The 19,004-nt window shown below is 37.8% G+C and overlaps 1 protein-coding gene across 4 annotated transcripts in view; it reads left to right on the forward strand.

Annotated features, from left to right (window-relative positions):
* Positions 1 to 19,004, forward strand: part of cntn5 (contactin 5) — a 1,396,083-nt gene that overhangs the window by 1,273,584 nt on the left and 103,495 nt on the right. For all 4 annotated transcript variants that reach the window (XM_051926456.1, XM_028800281.2, XM_051926458.1 and 1 more), the window contains one exon: positions 12,991 to 13,140. In XM_051926456.1, coding sequence (XP_051782416.1) covers positions 12,991 to 13,140 — 150 coding nt within the window. The remainder of the gene's footprint in view (positions 1 to 12,990; positions 13,141 to 19,004) is intronic.

A 19,004-nucleotide genomic window follows, 5' to 3' on the forward strand; every position in this document is an offset into this window, starting at 1 on the left:
TTGCAGTGTTTGAATAACGTTCCTGTCTCTCTACAACCTCCTGTGTTTCTGCGTAAATCTGTGACCCAAGCATGACAATATAAAAATAACCATATAAACATATGGTTTCTACTTCGCGGATTTTCTTATTTCGCAGGTGGCTCTGGAACGCAACCCCCGCGATGGAGGAGGGATTACTGTACTGGAATAAATGTTGCATAAAAGAGAGCACAAATCACTAATGGATTTTAACTAATATTCTTCCATTAACATAAGTGCAACTGTCATACAAGTGGTAAACTATCGGGATAGCACCATTTGATGTTGATATCATAGACATAAATGACAGTACATTTGGCAATCATTAACTTAAATGACAATATGCTGTCACTTCAGTGAGCACCAGTTTCACTAACCTGCCTGTGGCTCAATCTAAAGATCAAGTTTAAAGGAACAGTTGGCAGTTTGAAATACCACTAATAAAGATGCGCAACAGGAACAAAAATATTTAAAATGTACAAACCAACATTCAGGGTCCCATAATAATTATATAGAGGCATACATGACAACTGAAAAAGAAAATGTGACAGTCCTAATAAAAATGATCAAATATAATTTCAGTATAATTTTTTTTAATAATCTCTATTTTTATCAAGATAAATTACTGTTAACATGAGTTACCATACAGAATGCTGCATAATAAATAGTTAATTGATACATTATTGTTAAAACATTTTTCTAACAAAACATACCAGTTATTTAAATGATAACTTTTAACTATGGCAATGGCTTTTCAGTTTCACACTAGATTGATCAATATGTTCAAATGGCAGAAATATAATTGAAACATACAGTTCAGAAAGCAGTTAAAGTATGGCAATTTAAAGTAAAATTATTTTAGCATAAAAGTTAGATTAGTTTGGAATAAACCTGTATAAAACTGTATAAAATAGGAAAACAAGAAGGTAAGAACAGATCAAAATTCTAACAAATATGTGAATTGTGAACAGTTTACTACATATTTGAAATTAGGACCTGGGTGCAGTCGTGCAACTCAGCACCAGACTAGTTTGATTGGAATGGAAAAGTGTGATTTTTTTTTTACAGTGACTAGAGTGCCAATCCTGCTACCAGCTTCCAAGTTTTCCCTGTAATTTGAAGGACCTGCTTATAGGGCTGGTTGCAGATTAACATATCCAGGACAGAGCAATTGCGTGTCAAGAGCCTTGCTCAATGGCTCAATGGAGTGGAATCACTGCTGGCATTTATGGGATTTGAACCAGCAACCTTCTGATTGCTAGTGCAGATCCCTAACCTCAAAGCCATCACTTGGTAAGATGTAAATCTTTGCTAAGGTGTCTAAACATGTGATGTTAAAGTAATATGCAGAAAACAATGATGTGATGAAGCACTCAATCACTGTTCCAATCTTGTAAAATCATGAATAGCAGATCCAAAAATTTGGTTACATGTGAACCATTTGATGTGAAATGTGGCTCCACGTGAATGAGGCGGTATATATAACTGACTTCTGTGATTGATTGGAGCCCTTTAAAGAGTTGGTCCCTAGCTTGCGCCAGATGCTATAGCTGGATATTCTTGACCCGTGACACTGAATTATATTAAGCAGAACTAAGAATGGCATATGATTGCTTTTGTACTCTCTTTAATAAGACAACCCTGGTAGACACTTTCTTTCACAGTACATTGAGCTTTGTGTGTTCCATTGGAAGTGGCCCATATGCAAAGTAGTTTCTTATTCATCTTTACACTGTTGAATTGTAAGTTACAGCCTTTCAAGAAAAATACTCCATGTTGTAGTTTTGATGTTTACAGTATGTGATAAAGATAATGTTGAAATTCATCTTAAATACTGTACATTTTATTATGAACTCAGCCCTTTCAGCCTTTCCAACTCCTTTAAAGGAGCTGGCAGGAGTAATAACTTGTTCAAGCAACAAGAAAGGACTTGTATAGTTGAATTTCTAACAGAAGGAACTAAAATTATCCAGGTGACTGCAAAAACAGGAATGACAGAGCTTTGTTTTAAAATGCAACAAAAGAGTAAACCTTGATTAAGACTAATTACAGAAGAACCAGTTATGTATCCTTCCATTGCTGAATTCAGTCAGGCTATGTTTGTGCTACAAATCATAATGCTAGATAAAAGAAACAGAATTAAATGAACAGTTGTGAAAGTGGATGTAATTTGATTTCCATTCTTCAAATGATCTCCATATTATAAAATGATTTATGTGCTCAATTTAATGTAGAACCATCTTTATGTAAAATGCCTGGAACAATCATTTGTGTATTATTAAAAAGAATTACTTGTGCACTGATGATTAATTTCCCCAGTTTGCGAGTTGAGTGGTTTTTGATAATAAAGAAAAAAATATTTTGTCCTTTTTTGCCTCAGGATGCTAATTTTTCTAAAATTAAACATTTATATTTTGATGGAAATTAGGTTGAATAAAACAAATAGGTACTATATATATATTTTCCATAATTTTCATCAAGATGTATAATGTATATTTTCTCGGTGAAGTAAATTAAAGAAAATTCCTTAAATTATCAACACTGTTATATATATTTTCCATTCATTTGTGGAGTAAAAAAAAAATCAAAATATGTTTCATAATGGTTATTATTAAAGTTATAATTGTGCTCAAATGCTAGTCATTTTAAAGAAAAAAATTATAACGATTGCTTTTGATAAATCAAATATGGATGAATCTTTATTTTTTGACAAATTATAAGGTAGGTAGTAAGTCTTTTATTATTATCAAAACTATCTGCTAATATATATATTATTTAATGCCTTGACAGGTGAGACTTAAATGATTAGGTTAAGCTTTTGTTGTCTTAGGTAAAATGGATATAGAAAATTGATTATTAAGTACAGTAGCTTATAGACTTGGGGCCTCATGTATTAACGGTGTGTACACACAAGAATTTTGTGTACCCCCGTTTCAATGCTCATTTCGAGATGTATAAAAACTAAACTTGGCGTAAAGCCACACACATTTTCATGGCAGCCTCACACCATTTGTACACACTTTTCTGCTCGGTTTTATAAACAGGTGGCACTCAGCGTCTAAGCAGTGCTACTGTTTCTGTGGTCTCCCTTCCATTTTTAGATTCACATCCATACCACAGGCTCTATCACATACACTGAAATTAATTGCATATTGTTTACAAATTTAAGGCACTTGATTCTAATCATTCTGTAACAATATAATGGTACATGGAATGGCCAGACTATTCCAAATACCATAGCTGCTTTAGCGTTGTTATTCTCAGTGCACCAAAAGGAGTATTTTAATCTGTTTATTAGATAGATAGATAGATAGATAGATAGATAGATAGATAGATAGATAGATAGATAGATAGATAGATAGATAGATAGATAGATAGATAGATAGATAGATAGATAGATAGATAGATAGATAGATAGATAGATAGATAGATAGATACTTTATTAATCCCAATGGGAAATTCACATTCTCCAGCAGCAGCATACTGATACAATAAATAATATTAAATTAAAGAATGATAATAATGCAGGTGAAAAACAGACAATAACTTTGCATAATGTTAAATGTTAACGTTTACCCCCCCAGGTGGAATTGAAGAGTCGCATAGTTTGGGGGAGGAACGATCTCCTCAATCTGTCAGTGGAGCAGGACAGTGACAGCAGTCTGTTGCTGAAGCTGGTCTTCTGTCTGGAGATGATACTGTTTAGTGGATGCAGTGGATTCTCCATAATTGATAGGAGCCTGCTGAGCGCCCTTTGCTCTGCCACAGATGTTAAACTGTCCAGCTCCATGCCAACAATAGAGCCTGCCATCCTCACCAGTTTGTCCAGGCGTGAGGCGTCTTTCCTCTTAATGCTGCCTCCCCAGGACACCACGCGTAGAAGAGGGTGCTCGCCACAACTGTCTGATAGAACATCTGCAGCATCTTATTGCAGATGTTGAAGGACGCCAGCCTTCTAAGGAAGTATAGCCGGCTCTGTCCTTTCTTGCACAGCGCATCAGTATTGGCAGTCCAGTCTAATTTATCATCCAGCTGCACTCCCAGATATTTATAGGTCTGCACCATCTGCACACAGTCACCTTTGATGATCACGGGGTCTATGAGGGGTCTGGGCCTCCTAAAATCCACCACCAGCTCCTTGGTTTTGCTGGTGTTCAGTTGTAGGTGGTTTGAGTCGCACCATTTAACAAAGTCATTGATTAGGTCCCTATACTCCTCCTCCAGTCCATTCCTGATGCAGCCCACGATAGCAGTGTCATCAGCGAACTTTTGCACATGGCAGGACTCCGAGTTGTATTGGGAGTCCGATGTATATAGGCTGAACAGGACCGGAGAAAGTACAGTCCCTTGTGGCGCTCCTGTGTTGCTGACCACAATGTCAGACGTGCAGTTCCCAAGACGCACATACTGAGGTCTGTCTTTAAGATAGTCCACGATCCATGCCACTAGGTATGAATCTAATCCCATCTCTGTCAGCTTGTCCCTAAGGAGCAGAGGTTGGATTGTGTTGAAGGCGCTAGAGAAGTCTAGAAACATAATTCTTACAGCACCACTGCCTCTGTCCAAGTGAGAGAGGGATCGGTGTAGCATATAGATGATGGCATCCTCCGCTCCCACCTTCTCCTGATATGCAAACTGCAGAGGGTCGAGGGCGTGTTGAACCTGTGGCCTAAGGTGGTGAAGCAGCAGCCTCTCCATGGTCTTCATCACATGTGATGTCAGAGCAACAGGCCGAAAGTCATTCAGCTCACTAGGACGTGATACCTTTGGGACTGGGGTGATACAAGATGTTTTCCAAAGCCTCGGGACTCTCCCCTGTTCCAGGCTCAGGTTGAAGATGTGCTATAGAGGACCCCCCAGCTCCGATGCACAGACCTTCAGCAGTCGTGGCGATACTCCATCTGGACCCGCTGCTTTACTGGCACGAAGTCTCCTCAGCTCTCTGCTCACTTGCGCTGTTGTAATTATGGGTGGGGATGTCTCTCCTATGCTGGTATCAGCAGAAGGATGTGTGGAGGGTGCAGTACTTCGAGGTGAGAGTGAGAGGGGGTTAGGGTGGTCAAACCTGTTAAAGAAGTTGTTCATTTGTTGTATTTATCTTTGGTATCACAACTGCAAGGTTGTGTCAAGAGCACAGAGGATTACAGATTACAGCAGAGGATACAGCTTCCAGCCCTAAAGGACATTTATAGCACATGCTGCCTCAGGAAAGCAACCAGCATTTGCATGGATTCCATTCACCCATACCACAGTCTATTTGAATTCCTCCTATCCGTAACCGCTTCAAAGCATTTCTTGCACGGACCTCGAGGCACAAAAAAAGTTTCATTCCAAGAGCTATAAACGCACTCAATAAATCCATCAAGTGCTCCCGGTAGAACTGCTTCTTCTTATAATTATGAGTACCTCACTGTAAACTATAAGTTGTAACTGTAACATTGCAGTAACTGAGCCACTTTATGAACCATTTGCACTGTCTATACTATATGTACATGTATATTGTATTTATTCTTTCATATTGTATATTTTTCATTGCTTTTTTACTGTATTATTATTATTATTTTCATTTTATAGGAAAATAAGTTTATGGAGGATTTGCATATTGAATCTCATTTTACCATACAAGGACAATAAAGGAATTCAACTCAATTCAATAGAAGAGAGCACATATTTACAGATGATTATGACTGACTCCTAAGTGAATTTCGATTTTCAGGTTTAATCCTCTTGGAGCTGCATGCAGTTAGAATACTAAGATGTATACTTGATATCATTTTTATGATAAAACTAGGGGGCTTCACCCCCAGCTCACTTCACTGGCCAACCCCCCACCCCACCTGCACTTTGCGCAAGCAAATTTGTGTCTCTGTCGCTCGCGTATGTGGATTTCACTTTCACCATACAACAAAACTTTTAATTCTCGCGGATAGGCCTCTTCATTGTGAAGAAACACTACTTTTCCCTGATGGCAACACGAATTAGACAATCTACAAGTCTCCGACTTAAAGTTTAAAGCCAAACAATATCTACATACTTCTGTCATATCACCTATGTCCATATATTCAATCTCTTTTCACTTTTACCTTTTCATCAATATCGCATTGAATTTTGATTACATGTTTGGAATTACATTGTGACAGCGCAACGTATAACTGCCCGCGAGTGGATATTGTTTCTTTCTCTCTACAAGAAATGTGTCTGACAATAGCATTCATACAAATGAGAAATGATTGCACCATGTGCGTGGTTATGTGAGCAGGACTTTTTCAAATCTCTTTGCATAAGCTTTTGTCTCATGGGGCTTGAAATTTTCTCTCGCAGGATTTCACTTTCACCAAACAACAAATCTTTTAATTCTCGTGGATATGCCCCTTCATTGGGAAGAAACACTACTTTTCTTCTCTGATGGCAACATGAATTAGACGATCTACAAGTCTCCGACTTAAAGTTTAAATCCAAACAATATATTCGATCTCTTTTACTGCTCAGTTATTTCACTGAGTAAAATATTCAGTTTGTTTGTGCTAATGCGATCTTTACTATCCTTTTTTTGAGGAATATCTCTAACCTTCCATTATCTCTAACCTGCTTTGCATGTGTACCGCCCCAACGTTTTTGAATTCTTTACAACTTTCTACTTGTCTTCATTGCCTTTTAATTCTGGCCCCGGGTGTGGTTAAATCTCTTGGCAAAGACTCGTTTCGCAGGACGTGCAAGTGTCTCTCAGAGAAAATCACGCCTCATCTCTTTCCACAATTTTTTTTTATAATAGAGAGATGCATTAAAGTACTGTATGTATATTACATTTTACAGATAAATTGTTAACTTCATTTAAATAATGTACGAGTGTTAATAATTAAACATGTGAGGGCATGTTGGCACAGCGGTAGCAATGAGCTGGTGGCCCATCCTGGGATTGTTCCTGCCTTCTGCTCTGTGCTTGCTGGTACTGGTGCGATAATTGATGGATGGATGGATGGAATAATTAACCATGAATAATGAAGATTTTTTAAGTGTTCTTTAAACATTTTGAAGAAGTGTTTTAAGCTTACGGTGGTTTTACATTTATTACAAACATTTACATGGAGAAAGAAAATGGAAGGACAGGAATTGGGGGTTGGTATTTTGACAGGGACAGTACTGCTGCAATAAATTATTCCATCCAGGGTCACACACGTGCCAACAAGCATCTTGTGGGAGGAAGGAACAATCCTTGGATGGGGCAGAAGCTCATCACTACTGCTACACTATCGTGCCCCCATGTTTAATACATGCTTTGATGCATTTCTTCATGAAAATGATATCAAGTATACATCTTAGTATTCTAAAATATTCAAATAGCTGTAATATCATGAATGTAATGTATTCTTTATGGCGATCACTGCCTGTGTGCTTCTATCGGCATAAGAGAAAGCCCGTTTAAGATGCATGTAGAGATTAACGACTGGGTCGGGGAACATATAAAATACAAAGCATTTAACATGTTACTTTAGTTACAATGGAATATGAGAAACTCTAGTAAATTAAACATCAGTTTTAAGATGAAATGTACAATGTTCTACTTTAATGACAAACTATGAGATTACAGTGGAAAGTTCAAGATTAAAGTTAACATTTTGACTTTAATCTCGACATAGACCTTTTTTCCTTCACTGTGTCCTTTATTTTTTTTTCCCTGTGGCTCTAATATGCTTGTGTATGACAGTCAAACAATCACCTTTTCATGTTAACTTTGACATCTGACCACTTCTTTTTTTATTTTGGGCACTGTGTGGCTTTCTGAACTTGTACTTTTGACTGTCACTCCATCAATTTCCTTCTATTGCTCGTACCACTACCTAATGCAATAGATTGTATGTTTTTCCTTGCCTCCATTTCACTGAGTAGGACCTCCACTTCATATTCGGTGAAATTCTTCTTTTTTATATGTACTTTTACCATTGTCTTTTAACAAAACACTGAATGGAAGGGGCTATTTTTATTGATTTGCATATTGAAATATGCAAAATTCTGGGAGGAGTCAGGGTGATGCTGTAGGCTCATGCTAGTGCATTAAAACTCACATTGATTGGGATTTATAAAGGGGAAGTGTTTGGAATTTTGCTTACGCACAGTTTTATGCATCTGAATGTTTTTGTGCATACGCACATATCTGTTTTTGTCCGTACACCATGTTTTAGTGTGAATTCTGTGTACATCATTATACAGTACATGAGGCCCTTGGTGTTTGAGTTTACATATTGAACCTCCAAAAATGATTATGAGCAAAGCAGAATAATTTTTTTAAAACATCCTGTAAAAATATATTTCATTATTTTAACTGGTGATAATCACAATTTTGCAATTCACATAACAGGTAACTAAAATTAACTGCTAAGGTAAAACAGAGATCATTCAGTACATATTAAGACTATGACACAAGTAGTTTGATGCTTATACACAAAATTATCAAATGGTAACAACTAATAATTAATATAAGGCATAATTTAAATCAGTTGATCACTCTCCATTTTATACAGCAACATTAACAGCATGTGCCATCAAAGTGTGCTCAACAAGACAAATAAGAATTCAATGTATTATCAAATGATTCAAAAGTGCAATAAAAAGACAAAATAGAGCAGTCACAAGAAATGCACCTCTGGCAAACACTAGGAGGACCCTAAACGTTAACCTGACAGGTTTATAACAGTAAGTATTGGAAACAGAATATTTCCCATTTCTGCACACAAGTTTTTTTCCAGGTTCTCTAGTATATGCATTTTAGGTTAACTGGCAACTTTAGCTGAATAAATGTGGAGTTGGTGTGGGTGTGAGTGTGCCCTACAGTGGACTGGCAGCCCATCCAAGGCATCCCTGTGCCCAGAGCTGCTAGGATAGGCTTCAGCTGTCAGAGACACTGAACTACATGCACAAGGCAAAAGATGGAGAGATAGTTGCATAGCAATATTGATAGACAAATACACAATTGAAGCACAACTAAGATAAATAACAGTGCTAAAAAACAGGATAGCTTGACAACTGTTGAGTAGAGCTTTCACAGCCAGCTGCTGATAAAAGTTGTGCAATACAGCTACTTTAAATACCATTCACCATGAAAACCTGTTAATGAAGGAAGAGAAATGAAATGGCCAGAGTGAATAGTTTGCTCCTCAGGCTGGACTAGAATGTGAAAATCGATGCAGCCCTGAATTAAGAGACCTAGAATGAGAATTCCAATTAATGAGATTCCAAATAAAGTGCCCAGATTTGTAAAACTTGAAAAGACCAGTGTCAGATGAACTTGGGAATCTGCTGGCTTTATCTGATATAAGCAGTACAGAAGTATTACAAGGAATTACAACAGAAAACTATATAAAGCAATAACAGTTGAGGAGTTTAAATCGCAAGAACATTTTCAGACCAGTTTGAAATAATTGGGTGCCACAGAATATCCTGCGCATCGCAAAATAGAATTTTGAATCAATTTTGATATCCACAGGCACTTGATGGTATAACACTTGAACAATGTGTTAACCACTAAAATATAGTTTACGTCAATGATATATAATTTACCTTGCTCTGAATAGATTTTTTTCTGTCTCAGCAGGCCTAATTTATGTCAGAAATGATAAAGGTTTCCTCCAGCTTTATGTTCAATACAAATGCTGGAAGGAAAAAATGATTTTAAGTAGTGGTATGTTACTTGCCCATAACACATAACAACTGTTTCCGAAACCATGCTAAGATTTGTTTGGAAACACAAGATCCATTTTGGATGGTGAGTAATTTTAAGTGACCTGCACTAACATTCACTATGCAGCTGAGCTGAATATATTCCGTAGTCTACAGAGCTGACTACTGTTTTTGCTCATATCCAATATGATATTCAGTATTTAGAAAACTCTCCAGCAGGTCTCGCAATGGAGTTTATCTAGTAAGATTTAAAGACTTATGATCAATAAAAAGTCTAGTAAAAACATTGCAGATCATCCCAGTGACAGAAAGATGTTGGTGGAATTGAATGTTTCAGGCAGTGGTCCTGGTCGATAAAAAAATTCAATTATATGCTGTGTATTGTGGAAGCCAGCCCCGGACCCAGACAGACAGACACCTCCATGTCTAGAAAAGCACACGTTTATTTATAGTGAAAGTCCACAGCACACAGTGCCCCTGCACCAATCACCCTTCTTCTCTGTCCTTTACAAAGTCCTTCACCACCTCAACTCCTCTCCACAGAGCTCTGTCCTCTTCCTCCCAACTGCAGCCATTGAATGGAGGGAGGCGGCCCCTTTTATACACTCCCGGATGTGCTCCAGGTGCCTGATGACCAACTTCCAGCAGCACTCCCCAGTGTGGCGGAAGTGCTGCCCTTGCACCCAGAAGCACGCCGGGCATAAACCATCCCAGGTTTGTCAGCACTTCCTGGTGTCCCGGAAGTGCTGTCCCCCAGGGATCAAGGACTGACCGGGTACCCAGAGAAAAGAGGCGCCGATCTCCCGGTTCCTCCTTCCTCCTGGCATCCCGGAGAGGCAGGGCTCCTGGCTGTCTATTACAATATATATATAAGGAACTTTATCTGTCAACAGTTAAACTTCACAAATTCACTCTGTAATACTGTATATATAAGTGTTTTTCTCAGCAAATATGCTGTGTTTGAAGGTGACATCTTTTATAAAATTTTTTCCTGGGAATTCACTGTGCAACTGGCTTAGACAAACTTTTTTTTTTCTGTCCCATAATGCTTGTGAGGCCAGAATGACATCAAAGAGCTATAGCAGTGAATATTGCATGAGACAGCCCCAGAGGTATATAACACTTAACTTATTAGTGGGCTAAAGATCAGCAGAAAAGTTTTGAATACATTTTAAAACAACACAAGCATGTGGATGGAAAATGGAAATGTGTATTTGAGTCTTTAAAAATAATGTTTTTGTATGGACTTGTATATGATTTTAATGTAATGCACCCCTTTAATAAAATTACCCAGAGTGCTGTGCAGTTGATGCTAACAGGAATGAGTGAAGAATCCACGTGCTTTAGTGTTGTGCTTATCTGGTAACAGCAACAGTGAATGAGCAAAAGTGTCAGGAAAAAAAACAAACTGTACTTTTCATTTCAGGGAGGTGGGCAAGCCTTAGTGGATTAATTTTTCCTCTTTGAAACAGTCTGCAAGAAATTGTATTGTTCTGATATTTAATTCTATTAATTTTATCTCAAGGAGGCATGATGGTGCACTGGTTAGCACTGGTGATTCACAGCTCACATCATATTTTTGGCAACAATAATTGGTCTAGCATTGTTGTCAAGAGTTTACCTTGCCATCACAAGACACTTAAAACACCATTGCACTTTTATAAGCCACTCAATACTAGTTCAGATTGTCCTTCCCCATTGAGATCAATGCATTTCACTGAGTTTGGGGAAGTTCTCGAACATTTCTGTGTTTTCAAACAAACTTCAGGCGATGTGAATTCAGCAGGGTTTGCTCATCAGTAATTAGGATGTAACATAGGGTTGTTAAATAGACTTTATTTTTGCCATTTTTTTTTTTTTTGCTTGTGAGTCCTGAAGTAATCACCCCAATTATACCCCAGCTGGCTCTGCCACTGAGTATGATATGATAATGTCTGTAGAAAACGTCTCTGAGGGGAGGTATGCAACATTTGCAGTTTGTTAATAGCAGTACTTTATGCTGATTGTGAAATTTGACAGTAACATGTTGAACTATCTCCCTTTTTGACCAAGTTTACAAATTTTCAAAGTATGTTACTGTGGCTATATGCTCTACAGAGGACAGGAATGAAGGTCAGTAGGAACAAGACAGAATACATGTGTGTAAATGAGAGGGAGGTCAGTGGAATGGTGAGGATGCAAGGAGTAGAGTTGGCAAAGGTGGATGAGTTTAAATACTTGGGATCAAGTACAGAGTAATGGGAATTGTGGAAGAGAGTTGAAAAAGAGAGTGCAGGCAGGGTGGAAAGGGTAGAGAAGAGTGTCAGGAGTAATTTGTGACAGACGGGTATCAGCAAGAGTGAAAGGGAAGGTCTACAGGACCGTAGTGATACCAGCTATGTTATATGGGTTGAAGATGGTAGCACTGACCAGAAAGCAGGAGACAGATCTGGAGGTAGCAGAGTTAAAGATGCTAAGATTTGCATTGGGTGTGACGAGGATGGATAGGATTAGAAATGAGTACATTAGAAGGTCAGCTCAAGTTGGACGGTTGGGAGACAAAGTCAGAGAGGAGAGATTGCATTGGTTTGGACATACTGTATGCAGACGAGAGATGCTGGGTATATTGGGAGAAGGATGTTAAAGATAGAGCTGCGAGGCAAGAGTAAAAGAGGAAGGCCTAAGCGAAGGTTTATGGATTTGGTGAGAAAGGACATGCAGGTGATGGATGTAACAGAGCAAGACATAGAGGACAGGAGGATATGGAACGAGGTGATCCGCTGTGGCAACCCCTAACGGGAGCAGCCAAGAGAAGAAGAAGAAGAAGATATAATCCTTTTCATTGGAATGCTGGAAGGACATTACTTTTGTTAGCTGTCTTTGTGAACCCTCTCCTTCACCTCTTTTGATGTATTCACATAAATAAGCAGCATTCTGCTTGCTCTTGTTTCAGAATTATTTTTTGCAGCATTACGTTTGAAATACTTGACATGATGATATTTAGGTTTTTTGACTAGGTATAGAAGAAGAAAACTGTAAAATATACAGTATATTTCTGTATAAGTTGACATTTAGGGCATTCTATTTTTGCCAGATTTCTCTTAAACAGTAGTAATAATTACTTCACAATTTTTTCAAGATGAAATATATAATTTTCAAACTGGAATTTCAGTTAAACATTACTTAATTGGTATTGTAGGGCTGATTGTTGTGTACCTTTTAAAATGCCAGATCAAAAGTCCAGACATATAATTTATGTGGATTCCATGCCATTTTCTTTATTTTTTTTAACTTATGCACATAATACTTATCTTACAGAGCCAGATCCTGTCACTGGTGATATGGAGTCAGCCATGGCTATTGAATTGAATCCATGGGTGGAATATGAATTTCGTGTTGTAGCAAGCAATGGCATTGGAACTGGAGATCCAAGTGTACCGTCTAGAATTATGAGAACAAATGAAGCAGGTACTTTATTTAATAGATCTACAGCTGACAAAAAATATTGGCATGACTGTCACAAAAAATGTGTTTAATGGTTTTCTTATTCTTTTACAAAAAATGGTGTTACACTAAAAACTTTCTCTTCCCAGCTATAATTGCTTTATTTGTGTTACTGTATATTATCTTTGTACTTTTGATAAAAGAATCTATTGCTTAGCCTAGTTTACACTCTCAGACAAGTGTATAGTGGGGGGAAAATTCAATAGAAGTTCATACTTTATTCAGTCAGACAAGAATATTTCATATATGATCTTAGTAATTACAAAAAATTCAGGCATGGGCGTCAGTTAGTTTTCTGCCCTAGGAACTAAGTTACCTGAACTATTCTATAACAATTCAGAAATTATTTACCACTCTGATGCTGATTTTTCTGATCATAAAACAGGTCATTACGGTAGCAACTGATGAAAAGAATTGATAATTAATTGCAGAATTACAGTATGTGAGGGTTGCTCTAGAGTACCTCTTTCTCTTGCACGACTTTGCTCAAAAACTAATGAGCAGATATTCATCTCATAATGGGCCTAAGTTTTGGGATTTGCATTTTTTCGTCCACCTGTTTTAGATCTAGACCATCCTCAAGAAACTGTGACACACAAACACAAATACAGACAGACACACACACGTCATTGAGATATGAAAGTTTTCTGTATCAAGGAACCCTAAAACCAGAGATTGAAATTTTTGACGAATCTAAAGCTTTCACTCCTTACCCCACAGATGATAAGTTATGGTTTGTGAGGCCGCAAAGCAAAAATAGTAATACTGATCGTGATTAGAAAATGAGACATTTCATAACCTCTGGCATCATAAACTATATTTTCTGTATTCTTGAACAAAGAAGGCTTTAAGCAGGATTACTTTGTAACTAAACTTAAATCTAATCGAGTTAGCTTAATATTTACTAGTACAATGTGGCAGTGTGAACCAGGAAACATGCCTTTGGGAAGTCCTATAATTTGCACAGAGAGACTTGTTAATGACTAATTCAATCTCTGGTTTCTGTGAAGACACTGCATGTAATGCCACTGAGAGATACAGTATTGTTTTAACATCGTGTCAGTACTGAGTATGATGGACCAAGTCCTGAACTACTGCTGCTACAACAAGAAGTCACAAGGCAGTGTCAAAGGCCATCCCCACTTATAACTTATGGCTAGACGCTATGGTCAGAAACAACAGAAGCAACACACATGTTCCTAATAAAAAATATTGAACAAACTATACCCACGGGAGTCCCTCTTTTCTCTCTGACTCTTCTTCTGCTCTTGCTTGCTTTTCATGCTGCACTGTACTAGTGTTAAAGATGAACAGTACTTGATTATTGTTCTTCCTCTCTTTCTGCTTTTCAGCTGCTACAGGTAATTAAGGTATATAAGGATTCACTAGCCAATCCTGTAATGATTATGTTTCCTAGCTAATATCCATCCATCCATTTTCCAACCCGCTGAATCCGAACACAGGGTCACGGGGGTCTGCTGGAGCCAATCCCAGCCAACACAGGGCACAAGGCAGGGAACCAATCCTGGGCAGGGTGCCAACCCACCGCAGGACACACACAAACACACCCACACACCAAGCACACACTAGGGCCAATTTAGAATCGCCAATCCTAGCTAATATACCAGAATTAAAAGATACATGCTGCCTGCAATGACCACTTCCAAGAAAAAAAAAATAGATGCAAACATGATAAAAAGCATACAGTGTCTGCAATGTATCAATATAAATATAATTTCACATATGTATCAAACAATAAACTGTTATCACAGGCTAAAGTTGGAAACCTGAAGTTTTACAACCTATAAAATATTTTGTTATGCAGTACATCATGCAGGCTTTACAGTAGACAGGTAGACATCCCTACTGGGAAATTTTTTTATACCTTTGAAGAAGGTTTAAATACTTCCTTGAGCAATATCTTTCCATTATGAGGCATTTAAAATGCTATGGCTTATGAAATACATTACAATGCATTCAGGGAGCATAACATGTATAACAGGCAAAGTTACAGTGATTATGCATCTTATTAAAGTATGCATAGTGTGCCACACGTTTTTTTTGGACATTTAGCTATTTTCGGTCTGCCTTCTCCTATTTGGCCCACTCATATCAAAATGAATTACCACATTTATGCAGACAAAATAAAAATGTATTTTATTGATAGCACCATGTATCAATGCATGTACATATTAAAATGTTTTATTCAGAATATGAAGATTTGTGATTACAGCATATTATATATCATTCTAGGAACACAAGAATATGGGATAATATAATTAAATAATTACATTTAAAACAATGGTTCTTTAATTATAGGCACTTCCTGTAATGCAAACACTTATCCATCACAACCCCGTGTTTTGGTGTCTGTAGTAATTATACATTTCTGTATATTGTTTTTTTGTCTTTGCTAATTTTTATCCTTTGAAATTAATTTGTACAGGTTTCTTGCCATTTTTACTTGTTTTTATAAAGTTAATTTTTTCATTTTGTTTCATTCCTTTCTTTTGTTTGTGCAAAACACAATTCTTATTTTGGACTCACTCATGATCCCTCAGTATGTGACAGGGCAGTGCCTCAAGGGGTTATTGTGAAAGAAAAGAAAAGACCAGGAGATAATCGCACCAGGTAACAGTCTTATTTAGGGCCAGGCCAGATCAAAATCTGAACATCAAAAACAAAGCATGAGTTAACACAATACAGGGGTAACCAAACTTCAAAGTCAAAAAGGAGAGCAAAACAACTAAATGAAACCTTGCACTTGGCCTACTAGAAATATAAACTATGTATCGGTAAAGATTTTTGAAGATTATCTAGCTGAGGGCTACTAAAACACAGAACTGCTGCCATATTTGTAGCGTAACTACTACTTAAGTCATAGATGTGATACATCTTCCATGTGTCGCAAAAACAAAACTACGAAATAAAACTAAAGTAAAAACAAACATTGAGAAAGCAAACAGAAATGGTTAGAAGTTTCATCAATTAGTTTCACATGATTACAAACTAAAAAAGACACAAAACCCATGTGTAGAAATGTGTAATTACTACAGGTGTCAAACTATGGAACTCTATACCTTGAAAGATCTTTTTTACTGCAAAACTTTGGAAATTTCTGGACTGACAGCAACAAGAAGAAAATCATGTATCCGTATAGTTCATTTTCATACACATACAGTAAGTAGTTCAAAAAGCTTTACAATAGTACATTTATTAAAAAGGTTAACCTGATTGATTGGATGTATTGTACACTACTTTAGCAACCGAGTTTTTGTGCCTCTAGATGCAGAAAAAGGGTTTCATAGAATAGAATGAGAATTTCTATTTATTATTTACTGCTAATTTGGGTTTGATCCAGATATTGTTGCCTGGATCAAGTTACATTACTCAATGTCAGAAGCTTCTGTGCAGTTAAACACTATAAACTCCTCAATTATTTTTCAGATTAGAATGACAAGGCTGTTCACTGCCTCTAATGTTAATTGCAATTGCTATCAAACCATTGGCCATTTGTCTTTGGCAAAATTCAGAACTAAAACGAATTATAAGTGAAGGAATAGTACAAAAATTCTCTGTCAATGCAGGCGATATGGTTCTTTTCATCACTAATCCAAATGTATTATTGCTGATCTTATTAAATCTACAGTCAAAGGAGAAAAGTACCAATGATATGATTAATGGTATTAAATGCATTTAGCCTTATGCCTTTAAACTACTTTATCCAAATCAGTTCCTATACGATAATTTGATCTAAAATCTGACTAAAACTTGTCCAGAATAGATCATTTAACTCTCAGAAAATTACTTATTCTTCAGTTTTAGTCAAAAAAGGGAGATTAGGAATAGGTCTAAACTTTTCTAAAACTGCACTGACTTAAACAGCAAGACTACTTTACTTAAGAAAAGGTTTAACTTCTCCTTTTCTTAAGGAATCTGGGAAAATGGCAGAATCCGAGGAACTATTTTGAGAACACCGTTAATGAGCAAATCAGTGGCTTTTTACAGCAGCTTGTAGGGTCAGGATCAAAGACACATGTAGACTGTGTTAAATGTGGAATTATTTTACAAATATCAGCTAGGCTTATTTTAGTAAAGGAGATTAATGAATTGTTTTCACTATACTGTAATGTGCGTACTCTAGGGTTTTTCTTGAGGTCTATGTTATAGTACATCTTTTATTATTAATTTTTCTGGTAAACATGCTGCAGAAAGCTGACTTTTAACCACCGAAGATTCAAAAAAATTTCAATAGAAAGTCAACAGAATAATACTTTCAGATTACTTGTACAATCATTTACTACTTTGGAGAAGTAGGATTATTTGCGAATGTGAGCTTTCATTATTTCGTAATGATTTATTAATTGAGTTTCTTTCCTGATACGCTGAGCCTTATGGCACTCTTTCAAGTTTTCAGACTGCTTGTGTTTTACACAGGATTACAATTATGGTTGATTTTTTTCTAACAGGTGTTTTTGAGTAGCTACTGTGCAGGCATTCCCTTACTATTTGCGTTGCTGACTATATTAGAATAGATTTGTAGTATTAGAAAATGGACTGGTAACTGCAGCATCAAAAACAGTTTGTAAAAATGCACTTCTCTTTAGTAATGGTCACAGGTTGTGTTACAAGGATTTGGCAAAAGGGCAATGTAGAAAGTAGTTTGAGCAGGATTTAAATGTTAACCAAAGCTATGTGAAGGTTTTTAAACATAAAGTGATCCAATCAAAATGTTTTAACACAGAACACTAAATTGGAACATAGTCAATAATTCAGGCAAGATTTTGTTACTAGAAAGCTTAGACAATAACTTGAAAATGTTGATTGTTTGTCTGTTTGGAAATAATCACAATATTCGATGTCACTTAACATGTAACACCTGCGTTTGAAGCACAGTGACCTCACAATGCATGACTTCCACAAGTCTCGAGTCATGGTATCTAACCACAAAATGCCAGTGTCCTCAAAAAAAAACAAAATTACATCATAGAAAAAAATTACAAAACAACATTAATAAAATAAAAAAAACTCTATTAGATAATGTATCCATCCATCCATTCTCTTTCGCTTGTCCGAGGTCGGGTCACGGGGGCAGCAGCTTGAGCAGAGATGCCCAGACTTCCCTCTCCCCGGCCACTTCTTCCAGCTCTTCCGGGGGAATCCCAAGGCGTTCCCAGGCCAGCCGAGAGACATAGTCCCTCCAGCGTGTCCTGGGTCTTCCCCTGGGCCTCTTCCCGGTTAGGCTTGCCCAGAACACCTTACCAGGGAGGCGTCCAGGAGGCATCCTGATCAGATGCCCAAGCCACCTCATCTGACTCCTCTTGATGCGGAGGAGCAGCGGCTCTACTCTACTCTCTACTCCCCCCTCCTTTAACCGCCACCTTATCGTGGTGGAGGGGTTTGCGTGTCCCTATGATCCTAGGAGCTCTGTTGTCCAGGGCTTTATGCCCCTGGTAGGGCCACCCAGGGCAAACTGATCCTTGGTGAGGGATGAGACAAAGAGCGGTTAAACAAACCTTCTATGATGAATGAAAACTTTGGACGGCATTTTCCCTTGCCCGGACACGGGTCACCGGGGCCCCCCTCTGGAGCTAGGCCTGGAGGTGGGGCTCGATGGCGAGCGCCTGGTGGCTAGGCCTGCACCCATGGGGCTTGGCTGGGGACAGCCCGAAGAGGCAACATGGGTTCCCCTTCCCATGGGCTCACCACCTATGGGAGGGGCCAAGGAGGTCGGGTGCAGTGTGAGTTGGGTGGTGGCCGAAGTCGGGGACCTTGGTGGTCCGATCCTCGGCTACAGAAGCTGGCTCTTGGGATGTAGATAATATAGT

The sequence above is a fragment of the Erpetoichthys calabaricus genome, chromosome 4, assembly GCF_900747795.2.
Source record: "Erpetoichthys calabaricus chromosome 4, fErpCal1.3, whole genome shotgun sequence".
In the NCBI taxonomy this organism is placed as follows: domain Eukaryota; kingdom Metazoa; phylum Chordata; class Cladistia; order Polypteriformes; family Polypteridae; genus Erpetoichthys; species Erpetoichthys calabaricus.